General features: G+C 45.3%; 1 protein-coding gene across 1 annotated transcript in view; it reads right to left on the bottom strand.

Annotated features, from left to right (window-relative positions):
- The window catches only part of CA12 (carbonic anhydrase 12), a 56,967-nt gene that overhangs the window by 5,174 nt on the left and 25,051 nt on the right, over window positions 1-26,742 (bottom strand). The window contains exons 3-8 of the mRNA XM_037833760.1: window positions 14,210-14,389; window positions 12,688-12,830; window positions 9,940-10,035; window positions 9,035-9,098; window positions 8,657-8,814; window positions 7,165-7,291 (exon numbers count right to left, since the gene is read on the bottom strand). Coding sequence (XP_037689688.1) covers window positions 7,165-7,291; window positions 8,657-8,814; window positions 9,035-9,098; window positions 9,940-10,035; window positions 12,688-12,830; window positions 14,210-14,389 — 768 coding nt within the window. The remainder of the gene's footprint in view (window positions 1-7,164; window positions 7,292-8,656; window positions 8,815-9,034; window positions 9,099-9,939; window positions 10,036-12,687; window positions 12,831-14,209; window positions 14,390-26,742) is intronic.

The raw sequence follows: 26,742 nt of genomic DNA, 5'->3' as shown, positions 1-26,742 counted from the left end.
TAGTTATAATAGGCCCTATAAATAAAAGCATAATTTAATCTATTGCTCTAGTCTGGGCTCCTTCCTCCTAGATGTCCACTTGTCAAGGTCTGTTACCTCTCCTTGGAGGTAATGAAATGAGACCAGCTAGCTAGGAAGACAAGGAAAGCCTCAGAGACGGGGACAGATGCTTTTGAGCCAAGACTTTGATGCAACAAAACAAAGTAGCATCGATTGAGCAAGCAAAAAACATAGCCATTTAGGGAGAGGAATGCTGAGGAAGGTATTGCCTAGTAATTCTAAACCTCATGAAGCCCAGGGCAAGAAGATGTTGGACTGTTGTCCTTTCCAAATGGGACAGCACCAACCTTCAAAGAAGCATGTGTTCTCTGCAGAGATGGACTAAGCCTGCAGGACTTAGGTCCCGCTGCAAACAGATGTCAGACCATTCCCTAACCAAGGGGAGAGGAAGAGGGAAAGGCCTGGTCACCACAACGCAGGGAGAACTGTCCAGGGCGATTGGAGAACTATGGTCCCGGAAAGCCGAAGCCTGTATCAAAGCAGTCTTGGCTGTGGTACCATGTAGAAAGCAGACATCAGACATGCTGCAGGAAAAGGCAGAGCCAGAGAAGTTTATTTTCAGATTAAAAAAGGAGATGGTTTATTTCTGAATGGGGAGTAGGACAGGCAGTCCCCACTGAAGAACAATGGGACAGATAGGAGAAAATCAGACAGGCTGGTCCAGAGATCACCCGTGAGAGCCACTGGATGAAAACTCAATGGAAGGGGCCCCTGAGCAAGCTGATAAGAGGGTGCACACCGTGCAGACATGGGAGGACTGCCTGCTCTCCATAAAGCCCTCAGGGTGCAGGTCAGGGCGAGCAGAGACAGGGCAAAACAACACCCAGAGGGAAATCACACAGATATAGGAGAACTCAATTGTTGCAACCCTCCTTCAGGGAAGTACAAGCACCTGGAGGTGGTTGGTGAGCCTCTTGCCACCAACAGGGCATTGCTACCCGTTCCGGGCTGGCTCCAAGGCTGCAGGAACTGTCTTCCACCAGTATCTTGCTGGACCAAGGGATGCTGGTTAACTGCTTTTGAGCCTTCTGAAACCTCAAGTGTAAACACAGACAAGTCCAACAGGAGGAAAAAGCACCTCGTTTACACAGCTTGCGGTTCCTGGAACAACAGTCTAGTATTTTCAGGTCTATTTGCTGTTCTGTTTGAATGCAGAATACAATCCTTTTCCTTTCAAGGCCTTATTTTTAAGTATGGAAGTTTTGTAGGTGGCATGTTATACAGTGATAACATATTGTGTGTATATATATATATATATATATATGTGTGTGTGTGTGTGTATATATATATATATATATATATATATATATATATATATATATATATATCCAGTCTTATAAAGGAGGCTGGGAAAGTTTAGCTTTACCAGAGGTTTGATAGTTTAAATATATGAAATCTACTTTAGGATGGGAAAAATTCCTATAATTAAGGGAAAAACCCTCCTATTATTATGTTTAATAAAAAGTCTTAGAGTCAAGTAACCGAGATGCTAATTCTCTCTTTGGACAATGCTTTGGTAGGAAAAAGAAGGAAGACGCCCTCGGCCACCACAGAGCAGACTGTCCTTGGAGAACATATTTAACTGGGGGGTTTCCCCTTATCAATACTGTGTAACCTAACAAAGAGATCATTTGTATTAAGAAATCTGCCAGAGAGGTACAACCACATTCCATGAGGGAACTGGTTTTATACAACCATCCTAGGGACTGAGGGTTCACCTGCCAGATTGCAGGAATGTGGCCCACACAAAAAGCCACGCTGCTCCGAGGGCCTCAGCCCAGGTGCAGGGGGCTGGGTTGCAGTGCTTCGTGCTCCAGGCTCCCTCCAGCAGCCAAGGCCGTCTGTGCTGAAGGAATGAGAGTTGTGGGGACCGAGGCCTCTTATCCCCATCAGACCAGAGCTACAGAAGGCTTCATGGCACCCCCAGGCAGCCCTCCCAGACCTTCAAAACTTGACAGTTAAGTTCTGATCTTTAATTTTTCTTGAACAAATGGATTGATTTTTAACACTCTAGGCCTATTGATAACACAGCAAAACAAAAACTTAATAAAACTAAAATTTGACTTTATGGCCAGGCTGATGTTCAAACTGTCCTGCAAAGAAGATACTGAGGAGGAGAGGAAGGGGGGAGACGGATCTGTTACATTCTTTCAACACATCTGTAGTGAGCACTAGGCACAATGCCAGGCATAAAAAAATCCCTGTCATTGTGTGTATAATATGTACATATTTTATAATGCATGGTTATAAATAATGACTGTAGTGAGACAAATTACAGAACAGAGATGAGCAAGTTGTTCTGGTGGCAGTGAAAGGGGGTATATATAAGTCACCTTCAGGGGAATGGGGAAGACTTCAGATTGATGATTAGAGTTGGGTCTTGAAAGAATTTTCCAGGTAGAGGAAGTAGAGGGTCATCTCAGACAAAGGGAGCGGTGGTACAAAAGCGTGGAGCCTTGAAGGCACCTGCCATGGTAAGGAGAGGCCCTGTGCTTTGGAGGGGCTAGGGCCTAGAGGGTGAGCAAGATGGGAAGAGGATTCTGGAAAGATCAGCTGGAGCCAAACCACAAAGGGTAGTTCCAGCTTTCTGCCTGGCCACTTTCTTGGCCATCTTTCCTGTAGACAGTCTGCTGTGTGCCAGAGGCTCGTTTTAGTAGCAGGACAACCGTTGACAGTGGGGTTTTCCATCCCCTATAGAGCCTAACTTGCAGAGTGCTGAGGAAACCTGCGGTAGGTTGAGTTGACTTGGGTGAAGGGACCAGGACTTTGCTTCCTGGCACATTTGATGATCCCTCCTGACTCTTCAGCCCTGTGAATCCAGGTCAAGGGATTTGAATGTGGGAATGCCGCTGGTCACTCAGTTGGGCACTTTGGAAAAAATTGATGATGCTCTTCCATCTACTAGCCTTTATTTATAAATAAATAGGAACTTTTAGAAACACAATGTCAGTAACCACAAACATACATCCCAGTCTCAAAAATATCAAATAATTAGCCATCTTAGCTTTGTAAGATTTTTCTTTTCTTGCTTTCTTTTTAAGGTTTGAGAAAATTACCGAGTCACTCAGGGTCAAGCAGACTTTGTCAGGCTGCTCCATAGATTTGCAGTGGCGAGAACTCTACTCCTCTACCTTCTAGTTGCTCTAAGTGTACCTCAGCCAGTTCTGGGCTCTGTGGAGGGTGATACACTCAGAACAAGCTCACTAAAGACAGGATTACAGAAACTTTTGGCATCCTCTTGTCCTTCTTTGTTTCTCTTGCCCTGACATGTTGAAAATAGGGCCAGATAATTAATTTTATTGTTTAGGTTTGATGGGCTCTTGCTTTGTCCCTCATCACCATCTGGACCCAGCGTTGGTGTCACTGGCGACGAAGAGGTCAACTCAGAGAAACCAGGAATTGGGTCAAAGCCCTGAGCCTCGGCCCCTGCTGCCTGCACATCTGCCTCTGCCACCTTTCTCCTTTCCTCACACAGGGCATCTGCCTTCCTGTAAAATCTGAACTGGTCCCGGGATGTGTCTCCTCTCTCCAGGATTCCACCTTGAGGACATTGAGTCGTGTTTCCCCTCTTCAAGTCTTCCAGTTGTGCCACTGGGAAGAGGAACTTTTTAAGAACTGTAAAAAGTGCTTGGCATGACTTTCACCTTTCCAGAAAGAGTGGGTATTTTAACCAAAGGCAAAAAGAAACATAACATAAAAGATGGAAAAACCTGGCCCAGAAGGGAGGAGAAGAATGTTGAGGGGATTCTGAAGACGGTTGCTGCTACAGAGGCATCTGGACCATTGATAAGAGATTTGTGTATTTCTCTTAAGGGCAAAGAGTTCTCTCTCTTCCCATTTCTTTTAGTCTTGGATCCACCCAGTTATATAAAAATAGCATATACTGAAATTCTAAAGGAAGATGGGGGACAAGGTTTCCCTTGGGTTTGGTTGTTCTACCTTAGTAACTGCAGCCTTACCGATTGTTTCATGTAACCATCACCAGACTGAAAATTTCATGCTATCATAGACTAAAGACCAGGGCACATGATATAAAAGTCTAGAACCCTATGATGTAAGTGAAATAATTCAGTTCTGACCCTAGAAAAATCATTATACAGCACCTCGGGCAGTGGTTCTCAGTGGGGGGTGATTTTGCCCCTACTCCAGGAGATGTCTGACAATGTCTGGAGATATTTTTGGCTGTCATAACTGGGGGACTGTTACTGGCATTTAGTGGGCAGAGGTCAAGGATGCTGCTAAACATCCACCAATGCACAGGACAGCCCCCCACAACAAAGAATTATCCAGCCCTAGGGGTAAGTTATAGCTAGACTGTAAACCTCTTGAGGACAAAAACCAGGTCCCATATTGCTTTTGTAAGTCCCAGCACCTAGCACAGTCTCAGCACCTAGCAGGCTCAAGTTAAATGATTCTGTCTCAATTGGTCCACTTTGGTTAAACCTCTTACCCTCCTCCCAAAGTTCATGCACTTTCTCTCCTGCAGGAGTTCCTTAACATTACTTTCCTCCCAGTGAGGTTTTCTGATTCTAGTTTTTGTTAACCTCCAGAGAAAACCTTGAGTAAATCACATTCTAATTACAAACATGACTCAGTGGAAGAGTCTACCAAATAACTGAGTCCAATTTACATTGACAAACAGGTTTACACCATAAACCTGAAACTCCAAGCTGAGTGTGAGAGGGCCCCCATGAAGGAAGAGCCTCTGGGAGGATGAGGTTTGGGGTCTCACTCTCTTGGGGCTGCCTCCTCATTGCTCCTTGGGAAACTGCCCCTTTTGCTCCCTGCATCTTTGGGAAGTGAAAGGGATGGGAGAATTTTGGCCAAGTTTCTATAATCAGCCTCCAATGAACAGGTTTGCCATGGACTGCCACAGAGTCTCACTCCAGGAGAGAACTGGGCCCATCCTGGGTTCTGGGAAGGAGCAGTGCTGGGCAAGCTATGTAGGAGAGGCAGTGGCAAAGCTGCATTTGGACTCTGATCTTGATTCCCAAGCTAGTATTCTGTCTGCAGGCTTCTGCTAAGGTGCCCCCCAAGCTCACCCAGCCAGACTGGGATGTTCTAACAAAGCGCTTTTCTCCAAGCCTGACCACCTTGCCCACTCTACAAGCAGCAACTCAGACCTAAGCCGGTTTAAGAAGATAGCAAATTATTCCCAGTGCATTCCCAATGCAACAAATTCCGTTGTTACAAGTGGGGGTTATTTTTGGATGTCAGACTCAAGTTCAAGTTCCTGTACAGCTTCTTCTGATCCTCTGTAACTGCCCCCAAACACTGTCCCTGAAACGTCAAGTCAGGTTTGGCAATCTTTAGTGTCCACTTAGAGTGATAACATGTTCAGCACTGAAAAAACATTAGGTCACTTCAACCAACCCCCTCAGGTACAGCTGAGGAAACAAAGGCCAAAGAAGGGACATGATTTGTCCTGTCACACATGTAGGAGAAAACAAAGCTGGGGCTTGAACCTGTGTCTCCTGACTATAGGGAGGATATTTATGACATAGCCTTGTATAGACTTTCTCAGAAAACAGAGCTGATAATAATCCTGAATCTCAAGCCGAATGCTGCCTCATCTATGTACAAAGTCCCTTATCTCTAGGTGAGCTTTTAGGAGTTTTTATTAAAGGTTGAAGTATTTCCTTTTAACCTTTGAATTCTATGTACTCCACCCTGAAGAATGAGAAAAGAAAAAGCTATACTTAGAATAGATTACAAAGGGATAATTCCATGCCTTTGGGGCATTTCCTAGAAAAGAAGTTGGTAGTCATCATCATATACAGTCTCAGTTTTTGTTCACAGATTCAGTTTTCAGATAGAGAAACGAGGAAAAGAGGGAACGTATCTTAACTAATGTGTCTGGAGAGAAGCAAATAGACATTCTTGGGCAGTTCTTGATTAAGTAACTGGAAGGGAAGGACATAATTCTGACCATATGTTTGGGTCAATTCAGAAGGCCATGTTTCTAAAGACTTTTGGCAAGGACCTTGAAACACAATCTTCATATGCTCAAGTAGGCTTAGCAGGTGATAGTTATAATCTTACAAATAAGAAAGGAACAACAACGGCAACAAAAGTTGCACCTGATGAGAAGAGGCAGCCTGTTTCTCTGACAAGTGAGTCAACAGAGCCATCTTTAAATATGCACATCTGGCATGTTTCAGTCCACAAGTGATGAAAAGGGATAAAGTAGAACGTCCACGGGAACTGTCCTGCTTCTGGCCACCCAAGATTCCCAAGTTGGGGATGGCTAAAGAATGTACACTGAGAAAGTGAACTCTTGAGGTGTGAAGAAGAGTGTGGGCCTCAAGAATGTGCTATTACCCCTTCCCCTGATCCCGTTTCTAGCAGTATTGGTGTGAGCACTGAGCAATAAAAATGTTAAAATTTCCTTCTGGGGAGCTTATTGCTACAGATTTAAAAGGAAAAATCAAACCCTCATAACATGAGAAATAAACCAAACTATTGAGCTTCATTCAAGTTAGACAGATGTGTTTCCTTTTGTTTAATCCCCAAGGAGATTAGACACAAAGGCAGTGAATGAGGGTGCTTTCTTGCCCGAAGGGCCCTGCTCCATTAGTAACAGTCACTGCTTGTGACCAGGGACTTGGGTTATACTCCACTGTCTCCATCTAACAAAGGAGCATCCGTCGGATGTTGGGTGCTGGCCAGTGAATCACCTGGCAAGGCGTAAGAGGTGGGTAGCTGGAGAAGCAGCCCTTTGAATGCCAGAAAAACCTAGGATGAGAAGTTAGAAGTTTGATCTCATGAAAAGGATTCTATCACGTGTGATAGTAGAAAGGGTAATTCTCCAGAGCAAAGAGGTTCCCAAGAACATCCTCTCTTACCGTCTGTGGGAGACTCTCAGGCTTTATACTCCTGGAAGCCTTGGTTTGGGTTTCCCTGCAAAGGCTCGGGGAAGTGAGTGCAGTGAACGGAGACCCAAATAAGTGCACACAAAATAACCCCTGGGTCCCTTGGCAGCTGAAGTGCTCTTAACCAACTTCCTAGGAGCATCCGTGGTGAAGACAGAGGACAGAGCACCCGACTTCATACAAACTGGACGTCTTGGCACCATGCTCCACCACAAACACTGCCTCTCCTCACCTTGTTGGAAGGAGACGTACACCAGCCTTTCATCAAACTTCTGGACCTGCCGGAAGTTGTTGACCAGTTCTCTCGGGGAAGGGTCACCCACGCGTGTGCAGTACAGGTCTGTCTCCAAAGCTCGCAGCTGAGGGGAAGAGCAGAAACACACCCGGCAGGCAGTGACGCTCCCTTGCCTGCCTGCCTGCCTGTCTTCCTTCCTGGGGAAGAGAACTGCCATCTCCACAACCGGCAAAAGATTCCAGACCCCTGTGAAACTTGGGGGTAGGGGGCACATTAGAAAGCAGTGGGGAAGCCAGAGAACTGCTCCTCACCCCTCCCCTCCATGGGCATCTGGGTGCTGGGTTTTCCCACCTCCAGGACAAGGTCAGCACTGTAAGCTCCTGATTTTACCTGCCCTGGCACGGAGGGAAACCTGGGGTGGCCGAGGGGCCCCTTCAGCTCCTCAGCCTCACTCAGAAACTGCATGTCTCTCATGAGCCTGAATTGGCACTCGACTCTAAATCAGAGGGGCCCGTGGGCCGGTTTGTTCTGATGGCCACATGCAAAGGAATGAATGAAGGGAGGCAAGAGTTTCACAGGTCATTTGACTGTTAGTTCTGTGTAACTTTCATACACCTACATAGATTATATAATGTTTCCACTGCAGTTTCTGGGTTAGGATGTTGCTGCTTTCCCACACATTTCATTTCTTGATTCATCACATCCTTATTCCTTTCTGCCTACCTGCTGCCATTTATCTCGGTTACTCAGATCAGAAACTCATAGTAAAAAGGAAGGAGCAGCAGTGAGGGCTGTGCTGGGCTCACGCAGTGGGAAGGAGGCAGGAGACCATGAGCCAGCGTGCAGCGCAGCCCTGGGCCCATCTCCTTTGTGAAGTTGAGGTGTAGAGTAGTGGGATGAGCAGTGACTTGGGACTCGGAAGACCTGCCTTTAGGTTTCAGCTTTGTCACTAACCAGAGAGTTATTCTGCAAATTTCTGAAAATCTCCAACCCTCATTTTCATCCTCTATAAAATGAGGGGGTTAGAGAGGATTGATAAGGATTTTGTCCTCAGTTTTGCAGTAGACTGAGCTTGAGGGCAGGGACCCTGATCCATTCAGTCCTGTTATCCCAGCTTCCCCATTTGCTAAATGATTTAGCCTAATCCTATCAATAAGTCTGCCCATGTATAGGAACCATGCTTTCTTCTCACTGGGAAGGGAATATCATCCAACTACTGAGGGAAGTACTAGGAAATACAACTTCCAAAAAAAAAAAAAAAAAAAGGAAGACGTGTGGAGACAAGCACTCATTTTCCTAGCTTGACTTGATGGCTTCACGTCTGGAGCTCACGCTCTAATTTCTGCAAGCAGGCTGCAGTGCTCCCAGGCAACTGCAATATTTGCAGAGATTTTGAATTTCTGCCAGGGAAACTCTTAAGTGAGGAAATGAAGTCAATGGGTTATAGCTGGGACTGAGGTACAGTGTGGACTCTTAGTGCGACAGTTACCTGATCCGGGGAAATTTGTACAGGTTTCCGGAAAACCGTCCAGAGCACAGTGGGGTGGCAAGGAGGTGTGGTCAGGGACCCTTTGTAGCGGTAGTACTCCTCAGGCTTCTCAGGAAGCAGCTCTTCAATGTTGAAACCCGGAATGTGCACTTCCTGGCCTGGAGAGACATATGCAGGGAGGGGTCTTGACGGCAGAGCTGCAGCTGAACATACTGGCTGAGCCTAGAAACGTGGACTAGCCCCTTTTTGGACCTTCCAACCCAACATCCTGGTCACAACACCACTCACCAACCTGCTACCAACCTGGAGAACACAGACACATGGGGTGGCTACGTGCTTCTCCAACAGAGACTATATAAGCATCCAAGGACCACTCACCTTTGTATTTTACCTCTTGAAGGTGACTGAAGATCTTGTCATATGATGAACTGAAGGAGCCCATCTGCAACAGAGATCAGAAGGGTTGAACCGCCAGGCTGGGAAGGAAGTCTGCAGGCTGAGTCTGGATTTATCATGCTAATGAATGGCTCAGCTGGGGATATGTGGACATTGCTGTCCTCCCTGGAAGATGCACTTTACTGGGACAAACATGAGGGGCCACTGGGCTGTCAGGGAGTTAGCATAATGGTCCTGCCCCTTATATCTCAGGTTGTCCTGTTTTTGGCTCAAGGAACTGGGCTTCAGTATACACAGGGATATAGTATGCACATTTGATTATCTAGCTGTGAGCCTAAAGGCCACAGTTCATATGTTTGTTCCACCCAGAACTTAAGGGAACTCGGAGTTCATGAAAGCCAAGTAGGTAAAGCAGGTTGGGAGATGAGATACATACTGGGTATTAGGAAAAATAAAATGCAAGCAAATTGAGACATTTCCACTTTCTGGGTACAGGGTTAAAGAAAGAATTTATTCCAAAGTCCATATATAGGTTGGAGCTTGGATCCCAGCAGCTGTATCAGAGGTTCAGGCACCTGGTGAGGGCAGCAGTGAATGACTGGGGGATTCCAGGTCTTATGCATTGGAGCTACGAACTGGGGCTCATTTTTCCAGTGTCACAAAGGATATGCCCATTTTGGCTGCCCAGCCCCAGAAAGTGCTGCCCTCAGACAGAGAGAGAAGGAAATACAGTGGGGGAATACTCCCTGCTCTGGAGGCAAGATAGCAGACACGGAAGATTCTTATCAGAGCCATGCACATCCAACAGACGTGCATGGAATGAGATGCTGAATCTGATCACGTCCCTGCTTCAAATTGCACATAAAAACCTCTGAACTGTCTCTTACCTCAATAAGAACAGCTAGGACAGCGAGGCCGTCGGACTTGTTACTGGCAGTGCTGGCATCAGTGTACAGGTCTGAGTTATAATGGACAATGTGCAGCTGCAGTGGGAGAGAAGCCACCCATCAGGGGATGAGTGACTCATGGGCGGTTTTCACTTCTGTGGGAATCAAATTCAAATGGGAGGACAAATCCCCCCTTCCCCCAGGCTAGATTAGGCCTCTTAGCCCTCCCCTCCTGGCAGCCCATTTTCTCTTCTCTTTCTGTCCTCTCTGAACTGCAAATGCCACCAGGTCAGACTGTGTCTGTCTTATTCACTTGTATCCCCAGTGGCTGATACGGGGCTCAGAACACACAGGTACACAATAGGTATTGAATGAATGAATGAACGAACAAATAGATGGATGGGTGGGTGTTTTTTATTTTAGCTATGAGAAAAGTTAGGTACTTGGGAGGATTTCTCCATTCTGATTTTTCCTAGTTATTCTGGAGGATGGGGAAAAATTGTGTGCTGTGTCCAGCTCAGCCTTGTTGTCTCTCCACTTGATCCGGACACTCTGGGGTCTGCCATAGGAAACCTCCAGCTTGTAACTTAATCATATTAATTGTATCCAGCCTGCAGGACATACATTTTCCCTCAGGTGGAGGAACTCACATCATGGCTTTTGTAAAGGTTTTATCATCCATATTCTAAGAAGCCACCAAACAAGAATGTTACTACAGGAATAGAGACTTTTATTTTTACAAACTAAAAGCCTGAACTCTTCACTTTTTAGAAATTACTTGACATTATTAAAGTGAGGAAAAGCAGTTTTGGGGAAATCCTGGGTTTAATAAATATAGGTAAAAATTATGACCAGTGTTCTGAAATATTCTGGCAATGTTTAACCTGATTTTTAATTCTAAAAGGGGGTGTGTCACCTCAGTTCCAAAAATCTTTATTAATAGATAAATCGATACACACACACACACAATAAATGCATTTTTGTTGATTCTTTGCCTCTTGGGACTATGATAAATATTGAGATTTATCTCTCTTTCCTTTCTCTTCATTCATCTCTTTTTCCATCTTACATAGTTGTAAAAAGAATTAAAATGTATTTTATTGAATACAGTTTAATGTTCCCCATTTTGAACTTTTCAAGTGGCCTTTTCTAATTTTTAAAAATTATATCAAATTATTTCTTCTTTAAGTGGCCCTCTATTTCAGCTTTCTAGCCTGTCACATTGCCCCACATCATCTTTATCTGGCATTGCTTTGAGAGGCTGAGCAGAATTCTATTTGGCTAAAACCCCAAGCATCTAAGTCCTTGTTTCTTTTTATACCTGATCTTTGATCTTGTGGTCTGTGTTAGCATTTTTCTTAGTAAGCTCAGATTAAATCAAGAAGAAATGAAGACCAATATAGGCATAAGAGAATTCACTACTGAGGGGATTCAGAAAGAGTCTTCTTATATAGACTAAATCCAGAAGAACCACTGCTCTTTCAAGGATCTTCTAAAAGCTATTTTAGGATCACCTTGATGTATTTTCTCTATTGTTGGCATTTATGGTCCATCTTCACCAGGCCCCTGGTCTGATGACATGGCTTGATAGCAGAAAATGCAATAACTACGTATATTTTAAAAGGTACAAATCCTCCCAGCCTACATCCTAGCCCCATGTCTTTCATTTCCCATGGGGAAGTAGAGGCCTCCGCATTGCAATGAGCCCAAAAGAAATTGCAGTCCTTGAGGTTTAGAGAAGAGCCTGACCTGAAAAATGTGAACCTCCAAAAGAGCCATCCTATCTGGGCCAGGATTGCATCACCCTTCTCCCGCACCCTGACACACCCACACTTGTAACTACACCTATAATTAGCCTGAGACATTTAACAGTTCAGCAGTGATGAACAGAGGAGAATGGACATGTCATTATTTGCTGTGTGGGTTCCACGGGCTGATACAGATAGTTATCTCCTTGTTTTGTCCTGTAAATGCTCAGAACCATGCCCCTGAGTTCAATCCCATGGGGGATCTGAGAGGGCACATCCCCCACTCTGCCCCATTGCACACTGTAGTGCAGGAACAATGCCCTGCCCTCCTCCCATTTTCTTCTTGCATTTTGGGTTGGCACCTCAGGGTGATATGACACAGTGCTGTGCTGACACCCTAAGCTGACTCTCGGTGAGTCTCTGAGTCTCTGATTACCAGGATGCCCCATGCGTCATGATGCCCATCACCACATGACTTGTGGCCAGGGAAGAAAGTGGCCCTGGACCTGGGTTCCCCTGTTCCAAAGCCAACCCCATGCCCAGGGAAAGGAAAGGTGGGGTGAGAAAGACATGTGTAAACAACATGACATGTGAAGAAATTGTGAGAAGTTTGGAGGAGCAGTTAACCCAGTGTGAGTCAGCAGTGGGGAGTGTCAGCCAGAGAAGCTGATAGCATCTTCATCTGCACAAACAGAAAAGGGGCGTGTGTCCCCTGCTGTGCCACCCTGGGAGCACTCACTAAAAGACACAGAGTCAAAGTCAGCACATTCAGAAGAGGAAAGGGACCAGAGCAGCAGAGATGAGCTGCAGTGGACGAGAGTGGCTGTACCTTCCTCTGCCACTGTTGGGGCCAAGGCAGGGTGTGTAGAGCATGAAAGAAGGAAGCCCCCTCTGTGTTCTGATCTTCTCTGAACACTAGCCAGGTTGGGGGCCGGTGGGGGGAACAGACCACCTGCCACTGGGCAACCACAGACCCACCCAACCTGGCCACCCCACTCACCTCAGCAGCAAAGTGCTTCCCACCAACAGTGTGCTCGGAGCCATGGGGGTCCTTCTCATTGCCCCAGTGCAGGTGCAGCTGCGTGGCACGGTAGCGGGACTGGAGGCCCTGGATGTACATGTCTGGGGACAGGCTTAATGTCACTGTGGAGAGAAGAGGGACAGCCTTCAGAGCCACGGCCAGCTCAGTGCTGCCAGAGAGTTGTCAGGTGGGCAACACCTGCCCAGGTGCCAGACAGAGGGGTAGGTAGAAACTAGAGAGGTTGTTTTGGTTTGCTAATGCTGCGGAATGCAAAACGCCAGAGATGGATTGGCTTTTATAAAATGGGGGTTTATTTCACTACACAGTTACAGTCTTAAGGCCACAAAGCATCCAAGGTAACACCCCAGCAATTGGGTACCTTCACCGGAGAATGGCCAATGGCATCCGGAAAACCTCTGTTAGCTAGGAAGGCAGCTGGCTTCTGCTCCAAAGCTCCGGCCTCAAAACGGCTTTCTCCCAGGACGTTCCTTTCTAGCAAGCTTGCTTCTTTTCAAAACATCACTCCCAGCTGCACTCTCTTTCTTCCCCTCCAGTCAGCTCATTTATATAGCTCCACCGATAAGGGCCCACCCTGAATGGGCGGGGCCACGCCTCCATGAGAACATCCCATCAGAATCACTGCCCACAGCTGGGTGGGGCACATTCCAAGCAAATCCAACCATCACCAAAAACGCCTGCCCCACACAAGACCACAAAGATAATGGCATTTGGGGGACACAATACACTCAAGCCGGCACAGAGGTCCAGCCAGCATGTCTGAAACCTGGGCTTTTCCCCTGAGAATGTCCTCATTTCCCTAAATCAACTCCAGGGGCAGCAGCTCCTTCTTGATTCCCCTTCAAAAGCGATGCAGGGAGCACTAACACTAGACCAACAGATGTGTGTGGACCAGCAGATGAGATGTTTACTGACATTATCCATGTATTAGACAACTGGCTATGAAGACAGGACCTTAATGAGGAACCTGCCAAGCCTTAGAATAAATAACAGCAACAACAGCAATAATTGCCATTTACCTACCAATTTGCCATGTCCCGACATATACAATCTCTAGTCTTCACAGCAAGAGAGAGCAAAAAAGCTATCATTGTACCCATTTTCCAGATGGAAGTTCAAGGGGTTAAAATTCCTACCCAGAGTGGCTTATAAGTAGCCAAACTGGGATTCAAATTCAGGTTTGTCTGTCTGCAAAGCCTGGAAGTTCCCCTCGGAACGGCATGTCCCCTTGAGTAGTGGGCCAAGGGGTTCAGGCCTGTCCCTTCCCCTATCCCAAGAGAAGTGCTGTCCCGAGGGAAACCCCCAGGCCCAGGACCTGCAGCGCCCCTGGTGAGAGCGATCCAGCCTTCCCTCGAGTGCCCGCCCCCTGCCTCCCCTCTCAGTTCCTCAGCGGTGTCCTTCCCTGTCAGTCAGAAGAGGGCAGGGCAGGGCTCCCAGGGAAGCTCAGACGCATCCCTCCAAGCGCCTGCGCTCTCCACTGCACCTGAATGGCCATTGTTGGTCAGGACGAACTGCTCATCGGCAGATGTGTTGTAGCCTTGGAACTTGAGGGGCGCCAGGCTGGCATCATACTGAAGGATGTCGCCGTGAAGATCTATCGGAGACTGCAGCAAGCCCCCACAAGAAGGGTACTTCTTGGACCAGCTCTTCTCCCCATCGGGACCTGGAAGGACAGATTCAAACTCAAGATTTGATCAGTTTTCCACACACACACAAAAAGCTTTCCACAAAAGGTTTTTTCCTCACTCTCTAATTCTGTTTTCAACACAATTACTCCTTTCCCCCTATTTCCTAATCCCTAGAGGTAAATTCTTCAAGGCCTCCAAAGTCAGGTCCAACATCTCAAGACTGTCTGCTCTTGACGTGATCTGTGGTAAGGACTGGAACAACCATGCCTGTGACTATAGCCCACTGAGCTCTGCTTTATTTTATACATTGTTCATTTTTTTTTACAAAACACATATGCTCTCCATGCAAAGACCTGTCGACTTTCAACAATTAAGCATCTATTTATTGAGCACCTACTCCGAGCCAGGAACAGCTCTTGATCTTGGGCCTGCTGTGGTGAATACAGTAGGGCCCCTGCTCACCCAAGCTCGCATTCTAATGGAGAAGAATTTTTTGGCTCTGTTGAAGTACCAAGATTGGAAAAGTTGATATCTGAGTGACCACAGATCCAGGTAGGTCTTTGAGGCTGGTGGATTTAAAGGTATCATCTTCCTGATAAGAAATCCTTGAGGACATTGACTCTTGACCCCCATGTCTAGAGAAGGTATAGAAGCCAACCTGCTATGTCAAGTAATTATATGCTTGGCATCACAGAGCTAAGTGCAGGGTTTAAGTTGGGAAAAAGTATCACAATACTAAAAACTAATTATTACAATATAATTGACAAACTATCAGTGAGGAGGAACAGACATAAAAATATATATCCTCGAGGGTTCTGGCTTCTTACTAACTACCAGATAACATTCCCTCCTTTGGAAATGAAAATAAATAATCCTCAGGTTCAGATAAACTTTCCTACTCCCACAGGGAAAAGTCTTTAAAGAATGTAAAGCTATGCTTATAAAGATTATCTCCTATGGTAATTAAACGGATTTTCAGGCTGAGTTTTCTCCAGAAAAGCAAATAATTGGCATGTCACGGCTCATGAGGGGAGAACGACGGTGCCCTGCAGGCTCTTTCAGAGTCCGAAACTGAGTTTTGTTTTACCACGTGGGGTCCAGTCATCAGTGTTTTGGCACAAGGAAGGGGGTTCGCTAAGCAAAAGGGGAAGAAACGCCACTTTGGGGAATCCTTCCACAGGATCCCCACTTCACAAGAATGTAAACGTGACACTAGCCCCCTCCACCTTTTTCCCTGAGAGTCAGAAGAAATATTTGGTACTCTTGTTCATTTAATATGTTAAGAGGAGTTGGTCTCTGGCTGAATTCTTCTAGGCCCAGACACAGTGGAACCCTACTAATTTTTCACATTGTCAACCTCTGGACATGGCTTTGCAGAGATGTTAGTGCTTAAAGGGATTTCAGAGTCTCCATTCCAACCTTTCACAGAACACAGGTCTTCCCACTTGTGGACATCACCCTGGGTCTCCACTGTTTTTATTTCCAAGGCTTCAAGGACTCATGGCAACTCAACCATACCAAGATGGCGGCCGAGGAAAGGAAGGCTGGACGATGCCAAAGCAGTCACTGCAGGGGCAAACTGGAGTAGGACAGTTATTCAGCTGGGGGCAAAATCAAATTCTTCAGGGACAATAGAGAGCAGAGATGAAGAAGTCACGAAGTATCATGCAACCCCCAAGGGTCAGGAAGGAGCACAGCTAAAGGATGGCAAGACTTCCGGGTGAGGATGCCAACCTTTCTGTGCAGAGTGCTCATGGTACCTGCTGGGTGCACAGCCAGGGTGGCAGAAGCTGCCAGCCAGGCACAAATGGAAAAACTCAGGAAGAAAAGAGTCATCACCATGAGAAGATTTCTCCTTGCACACATGACAGAAGGGAATAGCGTTATAAGAAGGACTTTCTTTTCCCAGGGCAGCGGTGCAAAAAGGTTTCATCAGAGAGCATTTTAGTGAGAACTAAACCGAGAGCTCCTCGAAAGCAGGGACACCCATTTTCATCTTTGTGACCCCATGTTGTGAGTAGGATCACACAGCTAAATGGCAGTTAAAAAGCATTTTACCAAAGAATGGAAGACTCAAAAGAACAGAGCTTGGGAAAAGGTTATCAGGAGGATTAAAAAAAAAAAAATTTGCCCTAACCTCTATTGGAAGTTAAGGGCCAAATTAGGTATTTGGAGCAGGAAAGATGAAGGATATTAAAGACAGTAGATTTTGGTGTTGGTAAAAGCTTCCCTGGAAAGAGAAGCAGCCATCATGGGCCAAGAGAGTCCAGAGAATGAGATTCCAGCACCAGGTATCCTGCCACCACAGTCCCTCGAACACCTCACGTTCCCTGCCAGGAACAGGGTTTCTGTTGCCCAACATACAAATGGGAGGACTGGACCCTGCCTTCTGGAGGGTCCTGCCTGCCTCTCAAGCTCAGATTTATTAACATTACTAGGGCTAAAGCCTTCGCCCTCTGTAATAGGCGAGTTTGAACGCATTGGAGAGGGTTGCCCAGGCCAAGGCAACTCCTGGGCATGTGACAAGGTGCCCAGTGGGAACCAGCTGTGGAAATGGGGGCACAGGGCACTGCGGCTCTGGGGTGGGCTGGAGAGCGGGCAGCCCCCTGCATCAGAACCTGCTCCTCGGTCTTGGCTGCCACCCACAGCAGAAGCTCGCCCTTGAGTACCAGTCACAGTCCCTCAGGGAACCCATGGGACGCAGAGTCTAAAAAGCCTGTTCCCGCCTCCTCTTTCTTCCTCTTCCTCTTCTTCCTTCTTCATTACTGTTATCATTTTTTTTTTTATTAGTACTTTGGTCCTTACAACTCTGTGGGATAAGCAAGGCAAGACTCATCCCCATTTAATAGATGAAACACTTAGATTAAGTGTTTGCCCAAAGTTAGATGGGCTTAGTTACAGAGGTGCTTTGCCTGGTCACAGGACCCCCATTCCCTTCCATTTCAGCCTTTATCTAGGAGACTTTGTGCATGCCTGTTTCCCCTGGAAGGCGGGGCCCGTGTCTCACTCATCCCTGCATTTCCCAGCGCCTGGCACAGAGCAGCCTCACACGTTCACTGAGCTCGATCCTCTTGCCTATCTGTGCTTGTTCCTCTCCAGGGACACATGCACCCACGTGAATCTCCCTGTCATCTCTATGCCCCTATACATTTCTTTCCCTTCAACAGGAGGAGGAAAATGGGATCAGGTTCAAAATCCACCCTTCTAGCTTTCTAGTTTACCTGGGTGAGGATTCATCCTGTTTGGGACCACTCATTGAAAAAGATCTGGTTTCTGCCCTATAGCCTGGGAGGTGGCCTGCCAGGCACGTGGCCTCATCGGAGTTCACAGGACTGTCCTCCAGCCTGTGGGGCCTGTGTCCCCCTCCTGCACAGCTGGGGACACGTCAGAGCAGCCTTCTGTCCTTGCGGCTTGTGAGAGATAGAGTTGTCATGACAACCAATATTGGGGTGTCAGGGGCCAACTCCTTCCCGCTCCCCTGTCGTCTGGGAAACTCGTGGCTTGATGCAGCAGTGACACTGGCCTTGGCTGGCAGCTGCGGCCGGAGCTGTTTCCTCTGCTCAGTCTCAGCTTTCACACTCATGCCAAGTGCGCCACTGCCAGAAAACCTCTTTGGGATTGACTCTTCTAAGAGAAGCACTTATTTCCAGCTGCCGTGAAAATTTGACTTTTCTGAGTTTTGACTTTGCATCTTGAGTTGGTTGGATGTCCCCAACAATCATGATAAAGGAGATCAGGTGTATCTTTTACATATAAAATCAAGACATTATTTCTTTCCAGTTCATGAATTTTTCCGCTCTAAGCAAAACAGAAGTGAGCAGAATTCCTGTTTTGAAATGTAACAAGAGGAATGTGACAGTTCAAAATGCCCCTCATGATTTCTGATTAGGAGTTATTAGGCCCAGGGAACAGGACTTACATTATCTGAGGCCCAGAATTTTTCCATGGAAAATTTCAAGCATGTATAAAGGTAGAGAGAAGAGTGAAAGTTAACAATCCATGGCCAGTCCTGCTGCGTCTATAGGAGACCCACTCTCCCCCTGCCCCAGGATAATTTTGAAACAAGTCCAGATATGTTTCATCTGTGATATTTCAGTCTGTACCTCTAAAGCATAAGGACTCTTTTAAGACAAAGCAAAACCACAATACCATTATCATATCTAAAAATGTTAACAATTCCTTTATATAATCAAATCCAGTCAAAATTCAAATTTCCTCAATTATCTCATAATTTTAAAAAAAATTTTTATCATGGAAATATATTTATAATAAAATTTGCCATTTTAACCATTTTATGTTTGCAATTCAGTGTCATTAATCACATTCACAATGTTGTGCTACCATCACTACCATCTATTACCAAAACTTTTTCATCACCCCAGAAACTCTGTACCCAGTAAGCAATTACTCCCCATCTCCCCCCCCCCGCCTGGTCCCTGGTAGCCTCTAATCTACTTTCTATCTCTCTGAATTTGCTTTTTCTGGATAGTTCCTATAAGTGGACTCATACAATATTTGTCCTTTTGTGTCTGGCTTATTTCACTGAGCAGTATATTTTCAAGGTTCATCCATGTTGTGGCATGTTTCAGAACGTCATTCTTTTTACAGCTAAATAATATTCCACCGTATGTATATACCACATTTTGTTTATCCATTCTTCGGCTGGTGGATACTCGGGTTGTTTCCACCTTTTGGCTATTGCAAATAATGCTGCTAAGAACACTGTTTTACAAATATCTGTTCAAGTCCTTGTTTTCAGTTCTTTGGGGTGTAAACCTAGAAGTGGAACTGCCAGGTCATATAGTAATTCTATGTTTAACTTTTTGAGGAACTGCCAAACTGTTTTCAAGGGTGGTGGTTCACGATCTTTGAAAGAGTTTATTTGTAAAAATCAGGACCCAGATAAGGTCCACATATTGCAATTAGTTGACATATTACAGCCTAGATTTCAATGTATTGGTGCGCTGCCTCAGCAGAGACCAACTGGCCCTACATCCTCCAAGGCTCAAAATCTCAGGCCCAGGGCTAGCTCGCCCCATCCTTTGCCCTCAGTTGGTCATGGAGCCAAGTTTCATCACCACCACCAGCTCCACCCTGGGTTGGCCCTCATCACATTGCACGGCAAAGGCTCCCCACTAACGGCCCACAGCCTTTCCCTGTTACGCTGCCAGTCTTGCCTTTCTTTTGTAGCCAGATTACTCTTGTTGAAGCTCTGCTTCTGTGGGGCCACCCGTCCCTACACATCCTTTCTCTATAGCACACCCCCCCCTCACACACACACACCAACAAAACTGAGCGAGACCACAGGCAGTCTTCATGACCTCAAAATGCCTCAGGCTGTCAAAGACCTTCCAGGGTGCTCCCATCACCCATCAGCCTAGCCCTATGTTCAGACCAGCTTCCGCTATCCTCAGAATAAGCTTTGCTCACCAACCTTCACAAATGTTCTTATGCTAAAACTTTGCTTCAAATGTCTCCGTCCTTCCTCTCCACCTTTCCAAATCTTCTCCACCCTTCAAAGACCAGTTCAAGACCTGCCAGTGCTCTACCTCACGGTGCTCCCATCCTGCCCTGAAGTCCTCTGGCTTGTCTTCTCAAATTTGCACAAAGTACAGCAACTTGATCTCACCTGTGACCATTATCTCCAAACTAGAACTCTGTCTACACGTTCCAAAGACCTTTGGAAAGCTAGACTTTTTTTCTGTCACACCCCTTCCCATATCTGAACACATAGTGGTACTTAGTAAACACTTAATGAATTGATTCGGAGAGCTTCTTAAGCTCATTTCAGAAACCCAACCATAAAGGGATGAGAGAAGAGTGTGTGTGTGACAGTTACAGGAATATTAGGGTAACAAGGAGGGTTTTGTTTTGTTTTTTAATGGAGAGCCTCAAGCATACTTCCATGCAGAAGGAAAAAGGGCATAGAGAAGGAAGGCTGATACAGGAGAGAGAGGAGACCACCAAGGAGTGTGGCCCTGAGTAGACAGAGGAGAGGATCCAGCCAGCAGAGGTGGAAATTAACCCTGGGCTGAATGAGGCACTTAATAAATGTCTCCTGGATGGAGCGGACCACAGCACTGCAGTCTGCCTGGAAATGAAATCCATAAAGTGAAAAAACCCCACCAGGAATCCTGGAACTCAGCACGACTGCAAAGTTGATTAGGGAGAAGGATTAGCTGTGGAAAGACAAACAGTCTAAATTTCTCACATTCTGAGATATAGGCAGCCGAAGAACACCAGTGAGCCTAAAAAGTTGATGGGATTTTAAAAAATGAACTTACATTTAGCTATTTTCTAATATTTTGTGTCTTGTTTTTAAATTTAAAGAGAATGTCAAAGCAAGTACAGAAGTCAAGAGTATAGTATGACGGACAGCCTCCAGATGCCCGTCTCATCATGACTGCTCTAGTTACGTCTACACCCCCACCCATATCCATTCCCCCTCCCCTGGATTATTTCAAAGAAAATCGATTAACACTTTTGTATCACTAAAGATAAGGACTCTTTAAAAATAACCAAGATATCATTTTCACACCTTACAAATGTTAAACAGTAATTCCTTAATGTTATCAGATATCCAGGGAGTGTTTGTATTTCCCCATCTGCCTCAGGATACAAATAAGGAAACAAGGATACAGGAGACAAATCAGGATACAAATAAGACCCATGTTTTGTGACTAGTTGATGTGTCTCTTAAGTTTCTGTTTACCTATACGTTCTCCTTTATCTCTTTCTTCAACACAGATATATTTGCTCTATACATATATGTATATAAACTTGTACTTGCCTTGGGCAAATATTTTATGCAAGTAAAAGAAGGATAATTTTATTATATAACTGGTTTACAGACTGGTGTAGAGGTAAGTAAAAAATTTTATATGCTGAGTAATTTCTTATATTTATAAGCTTGGTATGTATGTATTATAGCACATATAATATTAAAAGCATTCAGAGCTCCTTAGAAGACAAGAAACTTGTAATTACTGGTACAGTTTGATTACTGTTTCACACTGATTTCTCTTTCTCACTGACTGTGCATCCTGTGTGCTCAAGAATAATAAAAAATTTTTTAACAAAAATAAATATTGCCTGGGACTTGGACTGGATCCAACAGTCTGGCAAAAAAACAAAACAACAACAACAAAAAGGCATTCATTGTTATCCTATTTTGAAATTGGTCTTTTTCCCCTTTGTGCTGCCCCATGATATTTCTTGGGGTCTTGCTCTCACTTAGATGGACCCACAGTGTCTGGGTGAATGCTGGGGGCAGGTGGCTGTCTGGGGAGCTGGTCCTGGGCTGGCTACCAAAACACACATCAAAACTCACTCAACAGATAGAACTGTAGTGGCGAGATTTACACATTCTAGATGTCGACATGCCTTTTTTTCAACCAATAGTCAAAACTTCAGTACAATAAAAGCTTTCAGTCAGTCCCCCAAAGTTTGTTTTGTAAAGAAATCTGACCATTGTAAAGATGTACATAGTCCTGGAACATATATTTATATGAAAATGATCACAGATTGTGTATGAAATTTGAATACACATTAATAAATATAGATTATATTTGTAATTAAAAAAATGAGTATTCAAATGCTGAATAGAGGAAAAAATTGTTCCTTCTTGGAGTGCTAATTAATTTTGAAGTTAATTCATTCATTTCTTCAACAAATGTGCTTGCTTTGTGCCAGGTACTGTACTGGTTGCTGGAGATACAATGGAGAACAAAACAGATCTGGTACCTGTCCTCGTGGAGCTTACATTCCAGTGGGAGAGGTTGATAAACAAACAAACAAGCAAGTAAACCAATGCATGAATAAAATAATTACTGTCGGCAATCAGTGCTATGAAGGAAATAAGCAAAGGCTGTGATGGAGAAAAATGGAGGGACTTCTGTGGACTGGGGATGTGTGGGCAGGCTTCCTGGAGGAGGTGCTACTAAAGTTGAGACCTGAAGGATGGAATGGAGCCATGAGATGAGCAAAGTCTGAGGAATGGCATTGCAGAGAGAGGGAACAGCCAGCTCAGAGACCTCGCTGCAGCCAGCAGAGAGGTATAGCTTAGAAGAGATATATGTGATGCATCAGCTTGAACCCAAGATTTGTCTGGTTTCCCCCTGCCCAGGACTGGGCCCTGCTCTCCAACAATGTTGAGTGGGAATCATTCAGTATGTGCTTCTCTAAACAAAGAACGTGGCTAAACCTCAGGACCCTGTTCAGAGAGGGAAGGCAGCCTTCGTGTCCTGTCTAAACACCATCTCCAAACCACACGTCTTCGGGAAGCTATTTGGATGTGGAAGCCACATTTTCAAAATACTTTATGGCTCCTGCATCATACTTCTGAAGTTGAATACAGCTTCTCGTAAAAATCCAGGGGCTCAACCACATCTGCAGTATGGAGTCCCCACAGCAAATCCCACCTTGGCTGGATTCTGATCCTCTGAGCAGAAGGCCTCTTTCTGCTGGACTCTTGCCTTATTTTCCTGCCCGTGGAGGGGAGAGGCATAGCCATAAAGCCAGGGATCCTGCCCAGAAGGAAAACTACCAGGGGTATGGGTTAATAATTGACAGATGAGATATGGTGATTTTATTATTTACAAACTGAGACCAAGGAATCAAACTGACATTGAAGGTTTTCCTTTGCCAAAATTACAAATGAATCAGAGATGGCCCTCTTTTGCCTTGAGCATCTCAGAAAGGAAAGGGAGAGTGAATAGGGGATAGAGGGTTAGGGTTAGGATCGCCCCACAAAGTATTTATAATTTATAAAGCTTAAAGCTGTACCAGTAGAGCAGGTTCATTCTTTCCTTGGATTGTATCTTAAAGGTGAATAAAAATCTATAAAGGAGGGCCCCTCCTTCTCCAGTAATGGCTCAGCCCTTGGGAGGGCGTGCCTAGGAAGGGGAGAGACAAAAAGGCTCCAGCAGTCTTTACACTCTGGCTTCAAGGTCTCTGTCACATTCCTTCTGGAGGGCAGGATTTTATGGGGGGGAGGGTGTGGTTTCCAGGCTCCCACGGTCACATAGGTGATAATCTGTTCCTTTTGCTTCCCCATCCCGCCAGCTTCTTGGGTTTTCATCTCCTGTGGCGATTGCATTCATTATGGAGAAGTTGTGCCCACCTCTCTGGACTCTTCTGGGCCTGCTCCACCTCTCCTTTTTATTCCAGTGACAGTGAGCTGCTTCACACCTCCCTGGAACACCCTCTCCCTGCCCCCCTCACTCCCTAGGGCAGAACACAGTGTTTCCTCCTCCTCTAGGCCCATAGAACCCTTTGCATTTCTCTTTCCTAGCACCCTCTGCTACACCTGGACTACAAGGTGCACACTGCACTACACCCTACACCTGGACCAGGGGCAGCAGCATCGCCTGGGAAACTGAAGGGAATGCAGATTCTCAGGCCCCACCCCAAACCTACTGAAGCAGAAACTCCAGGGGTGGGGCTGAAGTTTGAGACCCACTGCTGAGTCTAGACCAGGTAAACTACAGGGAGCTTTCCTCAACCAATGAGTGTTTACTCAGCATCTACCGTAAGTTTGGTTCTGTGATGGGTGCTATGAAAATATAGAGACCTGTACTAGCTATTCTCAAGCATCTGGGGGGTCAGATTCTTTGAAAAGCAGTTGTACATTAAAATGAGGTGAACCATGAAACAGGGTTAGAAAAGGAAGTTATGATTCTAATAGTCAACATTGAATAAAAATTACTGTAAACACTATATTTGTGTGAATTTTACACATACAATTGTACATTAAAAATATGGTATCTGTAGTCCTTTTCTATTCATAAATGGTTACTGGTTCTTTTCTGAGCCTGGAGCCCCCTATTTTTTTCTTAAACTTTTAAAAATTATTTTTTATTTTGAAATAAGTTCACATTTGTAAGGCAGTTGCAAAAATAAGACAAAACTCAGAGAACTCTAACAACACCCCCCCATACCCAGATCCACCAATTTTAACATTTTGCTACATTTGCCATATCATTCTATCCATCCATCCATCCATCCATCATCTATTTTCTAAACATCTGAGAGTAGGTTGTATACATCAAGCTTCTTGAACATATAATACCATAATACTTCCATATACATTTCCTAAGAACAAGGATATTCACTTATGTAACCACGTTAAGTGCAGTTATCAAGTTCAAGAAATTTAACATTGATATAAAGTTTACAGTCTGTATTCCAATTTTTTCATATATCCCAATAATGTCCTTTTGAGCCTTTTCTCCTCTCTTCTTAGATCCAGTTCATGATCATGTATTGCATTTAATCACATTGTCTCTTTAGTTGCTCATTTTTAATTGTAGAAATATATATACAACACAAAGTTCCCATCTCAGCTCCAAGCATACCATTCAGTGAGATTAATCATATACACAATGTTGTGCTACCCTAACCCCCATTCCTTACCAGAACTTTCCCGTCACCCAAATGGAAACACCATACCCATTATGCATTAACTCCCTGTTCCCCCTCCCCATCGAGCCCCCTAATTTTAGTATTGTTTTTAGGGAGGGTACAAGAGGATGCCTGGCAAGGGTGGTAGCTACGAAGCCCAGCTGTAGACTTAGCATTTTTACATATATCACTATTCCCTTCCGAATGAATCAGGGAAGATCAAAGAGAATGACGCACATTGAGCACTGAAGCATGACTTGGGCTTGGCTATTTTTTGTTGTAAGTATTATTCTGTTACCATGTTAGTAACTTATTATTATTGTGGCAGTCGTTTAGTTCCAGAACTATCTTGAACACCTCAACGTGCCCGGCTCTGTGGCAGGAGCCAGGGAGACATAAATGACTAGGACAAGCTGACACTCTAGTGCAGTGGATCTTAAACTTCAGCAAGCCTCGGTTTCTCCCGGAGAGCTTGTTCAATGGTGGGCCCCTTGGGTCTGGGGTGGGGCCCAAGAATCTGCATTTCTAACAAATCCCCAGGTGAGGCTGAGGCTGCTGGTCCTGGGACCACACCTGGAGGATGACTGATCTGAGCAGTCATTCTCAATCCTGGCTGCACATTGGAGTCACCAGAGAGTTTAATCAGTCTTGATGGGGTCCAGATATAGGAGGGTTTAAAAACCTGCCCAGGTGATCCAGCCAAGTTTGAGAACTGGTGTGGAGCTCTCGTCAGACTGGAGGCCACGTGGCTGACGCCAGGGTCTTTTTTCTTGGCTGGGCTGCTTTTGGTAGTAGTTTAAGCTTTGGCTCTGGTTAAATTGCTATTAATGCTCTTGTGTAAAATAGCTGCTGACTGAAATGAAACACTGATGTTTCTCCTGTTTGGGTTTTAGAACACAAGCTGTGAATGAGTGGGAGTGGGGGGAAGGTTGGCATGAAAGGAATAGGAGAAGAAACTGAGAGGCAGCCTGGTTTCCTGGAAACAAGGGGCTAGGGGTCAACAGGGCTATTGTTTGTAACAAGTCCCTGAATGAAAGGGGAAAATTTCAAATAATAATAAAGGCATATTCCACACAAGGCGATGCAACCATGTTCCTTGCCGCTAAGAGGGAATCAGTGGGAGAGCAAATACCGTGGGCAGAAGCTGTCTTTGTGACAGGCTCCTTCCCTGGCAAAGAGAGATCTGCAAATGTCATGGGTGAGTTTAATCGTGGGTACGGCTGCCTCCCCTGGCTGACAAAAAGCTGCTCTTCTCTCCCTTCCTCCCTCACTGGCTCTCCCCATCCATCCACCTTCTCAGCACTCATCTTTGTTGAAAGTGTGAGGCTGTGGGGGAGAAACTTGACTTGATTTGGTGTTTGGACAGGAGGTCTGGGAAAAACCTAGATATCTGACTTGAATGTGGCCTTGAACAAATTATTTTGCCCAGAGCATCCCTGTTTTACTTTCCTAGGCTGCTGTTCTGGTTTGCTAATGCTGCTGGGATGCAAAACACCAGAAATGGATTGGCTTTTATAAAAGGGGGTATATTTGATTACACAGTTACAGTCTTAAGGCCATAAAGCGTCCAAGGTAACACATCAACAATTGGGTACCTTCAATGAAAGATGGCCAATGGTGTCCGGAAAACCTCTGTTATCTGGGAAGGCACACGGCTGGTGTCTGCTCCAAAGTTCTGGTTTCAAAATGGCTTTCTCCCAGGACGTCCCTCTCTCAGCTCCTGTGCGTTCTTCAAAGTGTCCCTCTTGGCTGTAGCAAGCTTGCTCCTTCTGTCTGAGCTTACATAGTGCTCTAGTAAACTAATCAAGGCCTATGATGAATTGGTGAGGCCACACCTCCAAGGAAATCATCCAGAGTTGTCACCTACAGTTGCATGGGTCACATCTCCATGGAAACACTCAAAGAATTACAAGCTAATCAACACTGATACATCTGCCCACACAAGACTGCATCAAAGATAATGGTGTTTTGGGGGATATAACATTCA

Source organism: Choloepus didactylus, chromosome 4 (genome assembly GCF_015220235.1).
Source record: "Choloepus didactylus isolate mChoDid1 chromosome 4, mChoDid1.pri, whole genome shotgun sequence".
NCBI classification, from domain to species: domain Eukaryota; kingdom Metazoa; phylum Chordata; class Mammalia; order Pilosa; family Megalonychidae; genus Choloepus; species Choloepus didactylus.
Note: the sequence above shows the minus strand (reverse complement) of the source record. Positions and strands in the feature narration are given on the sequence as shown.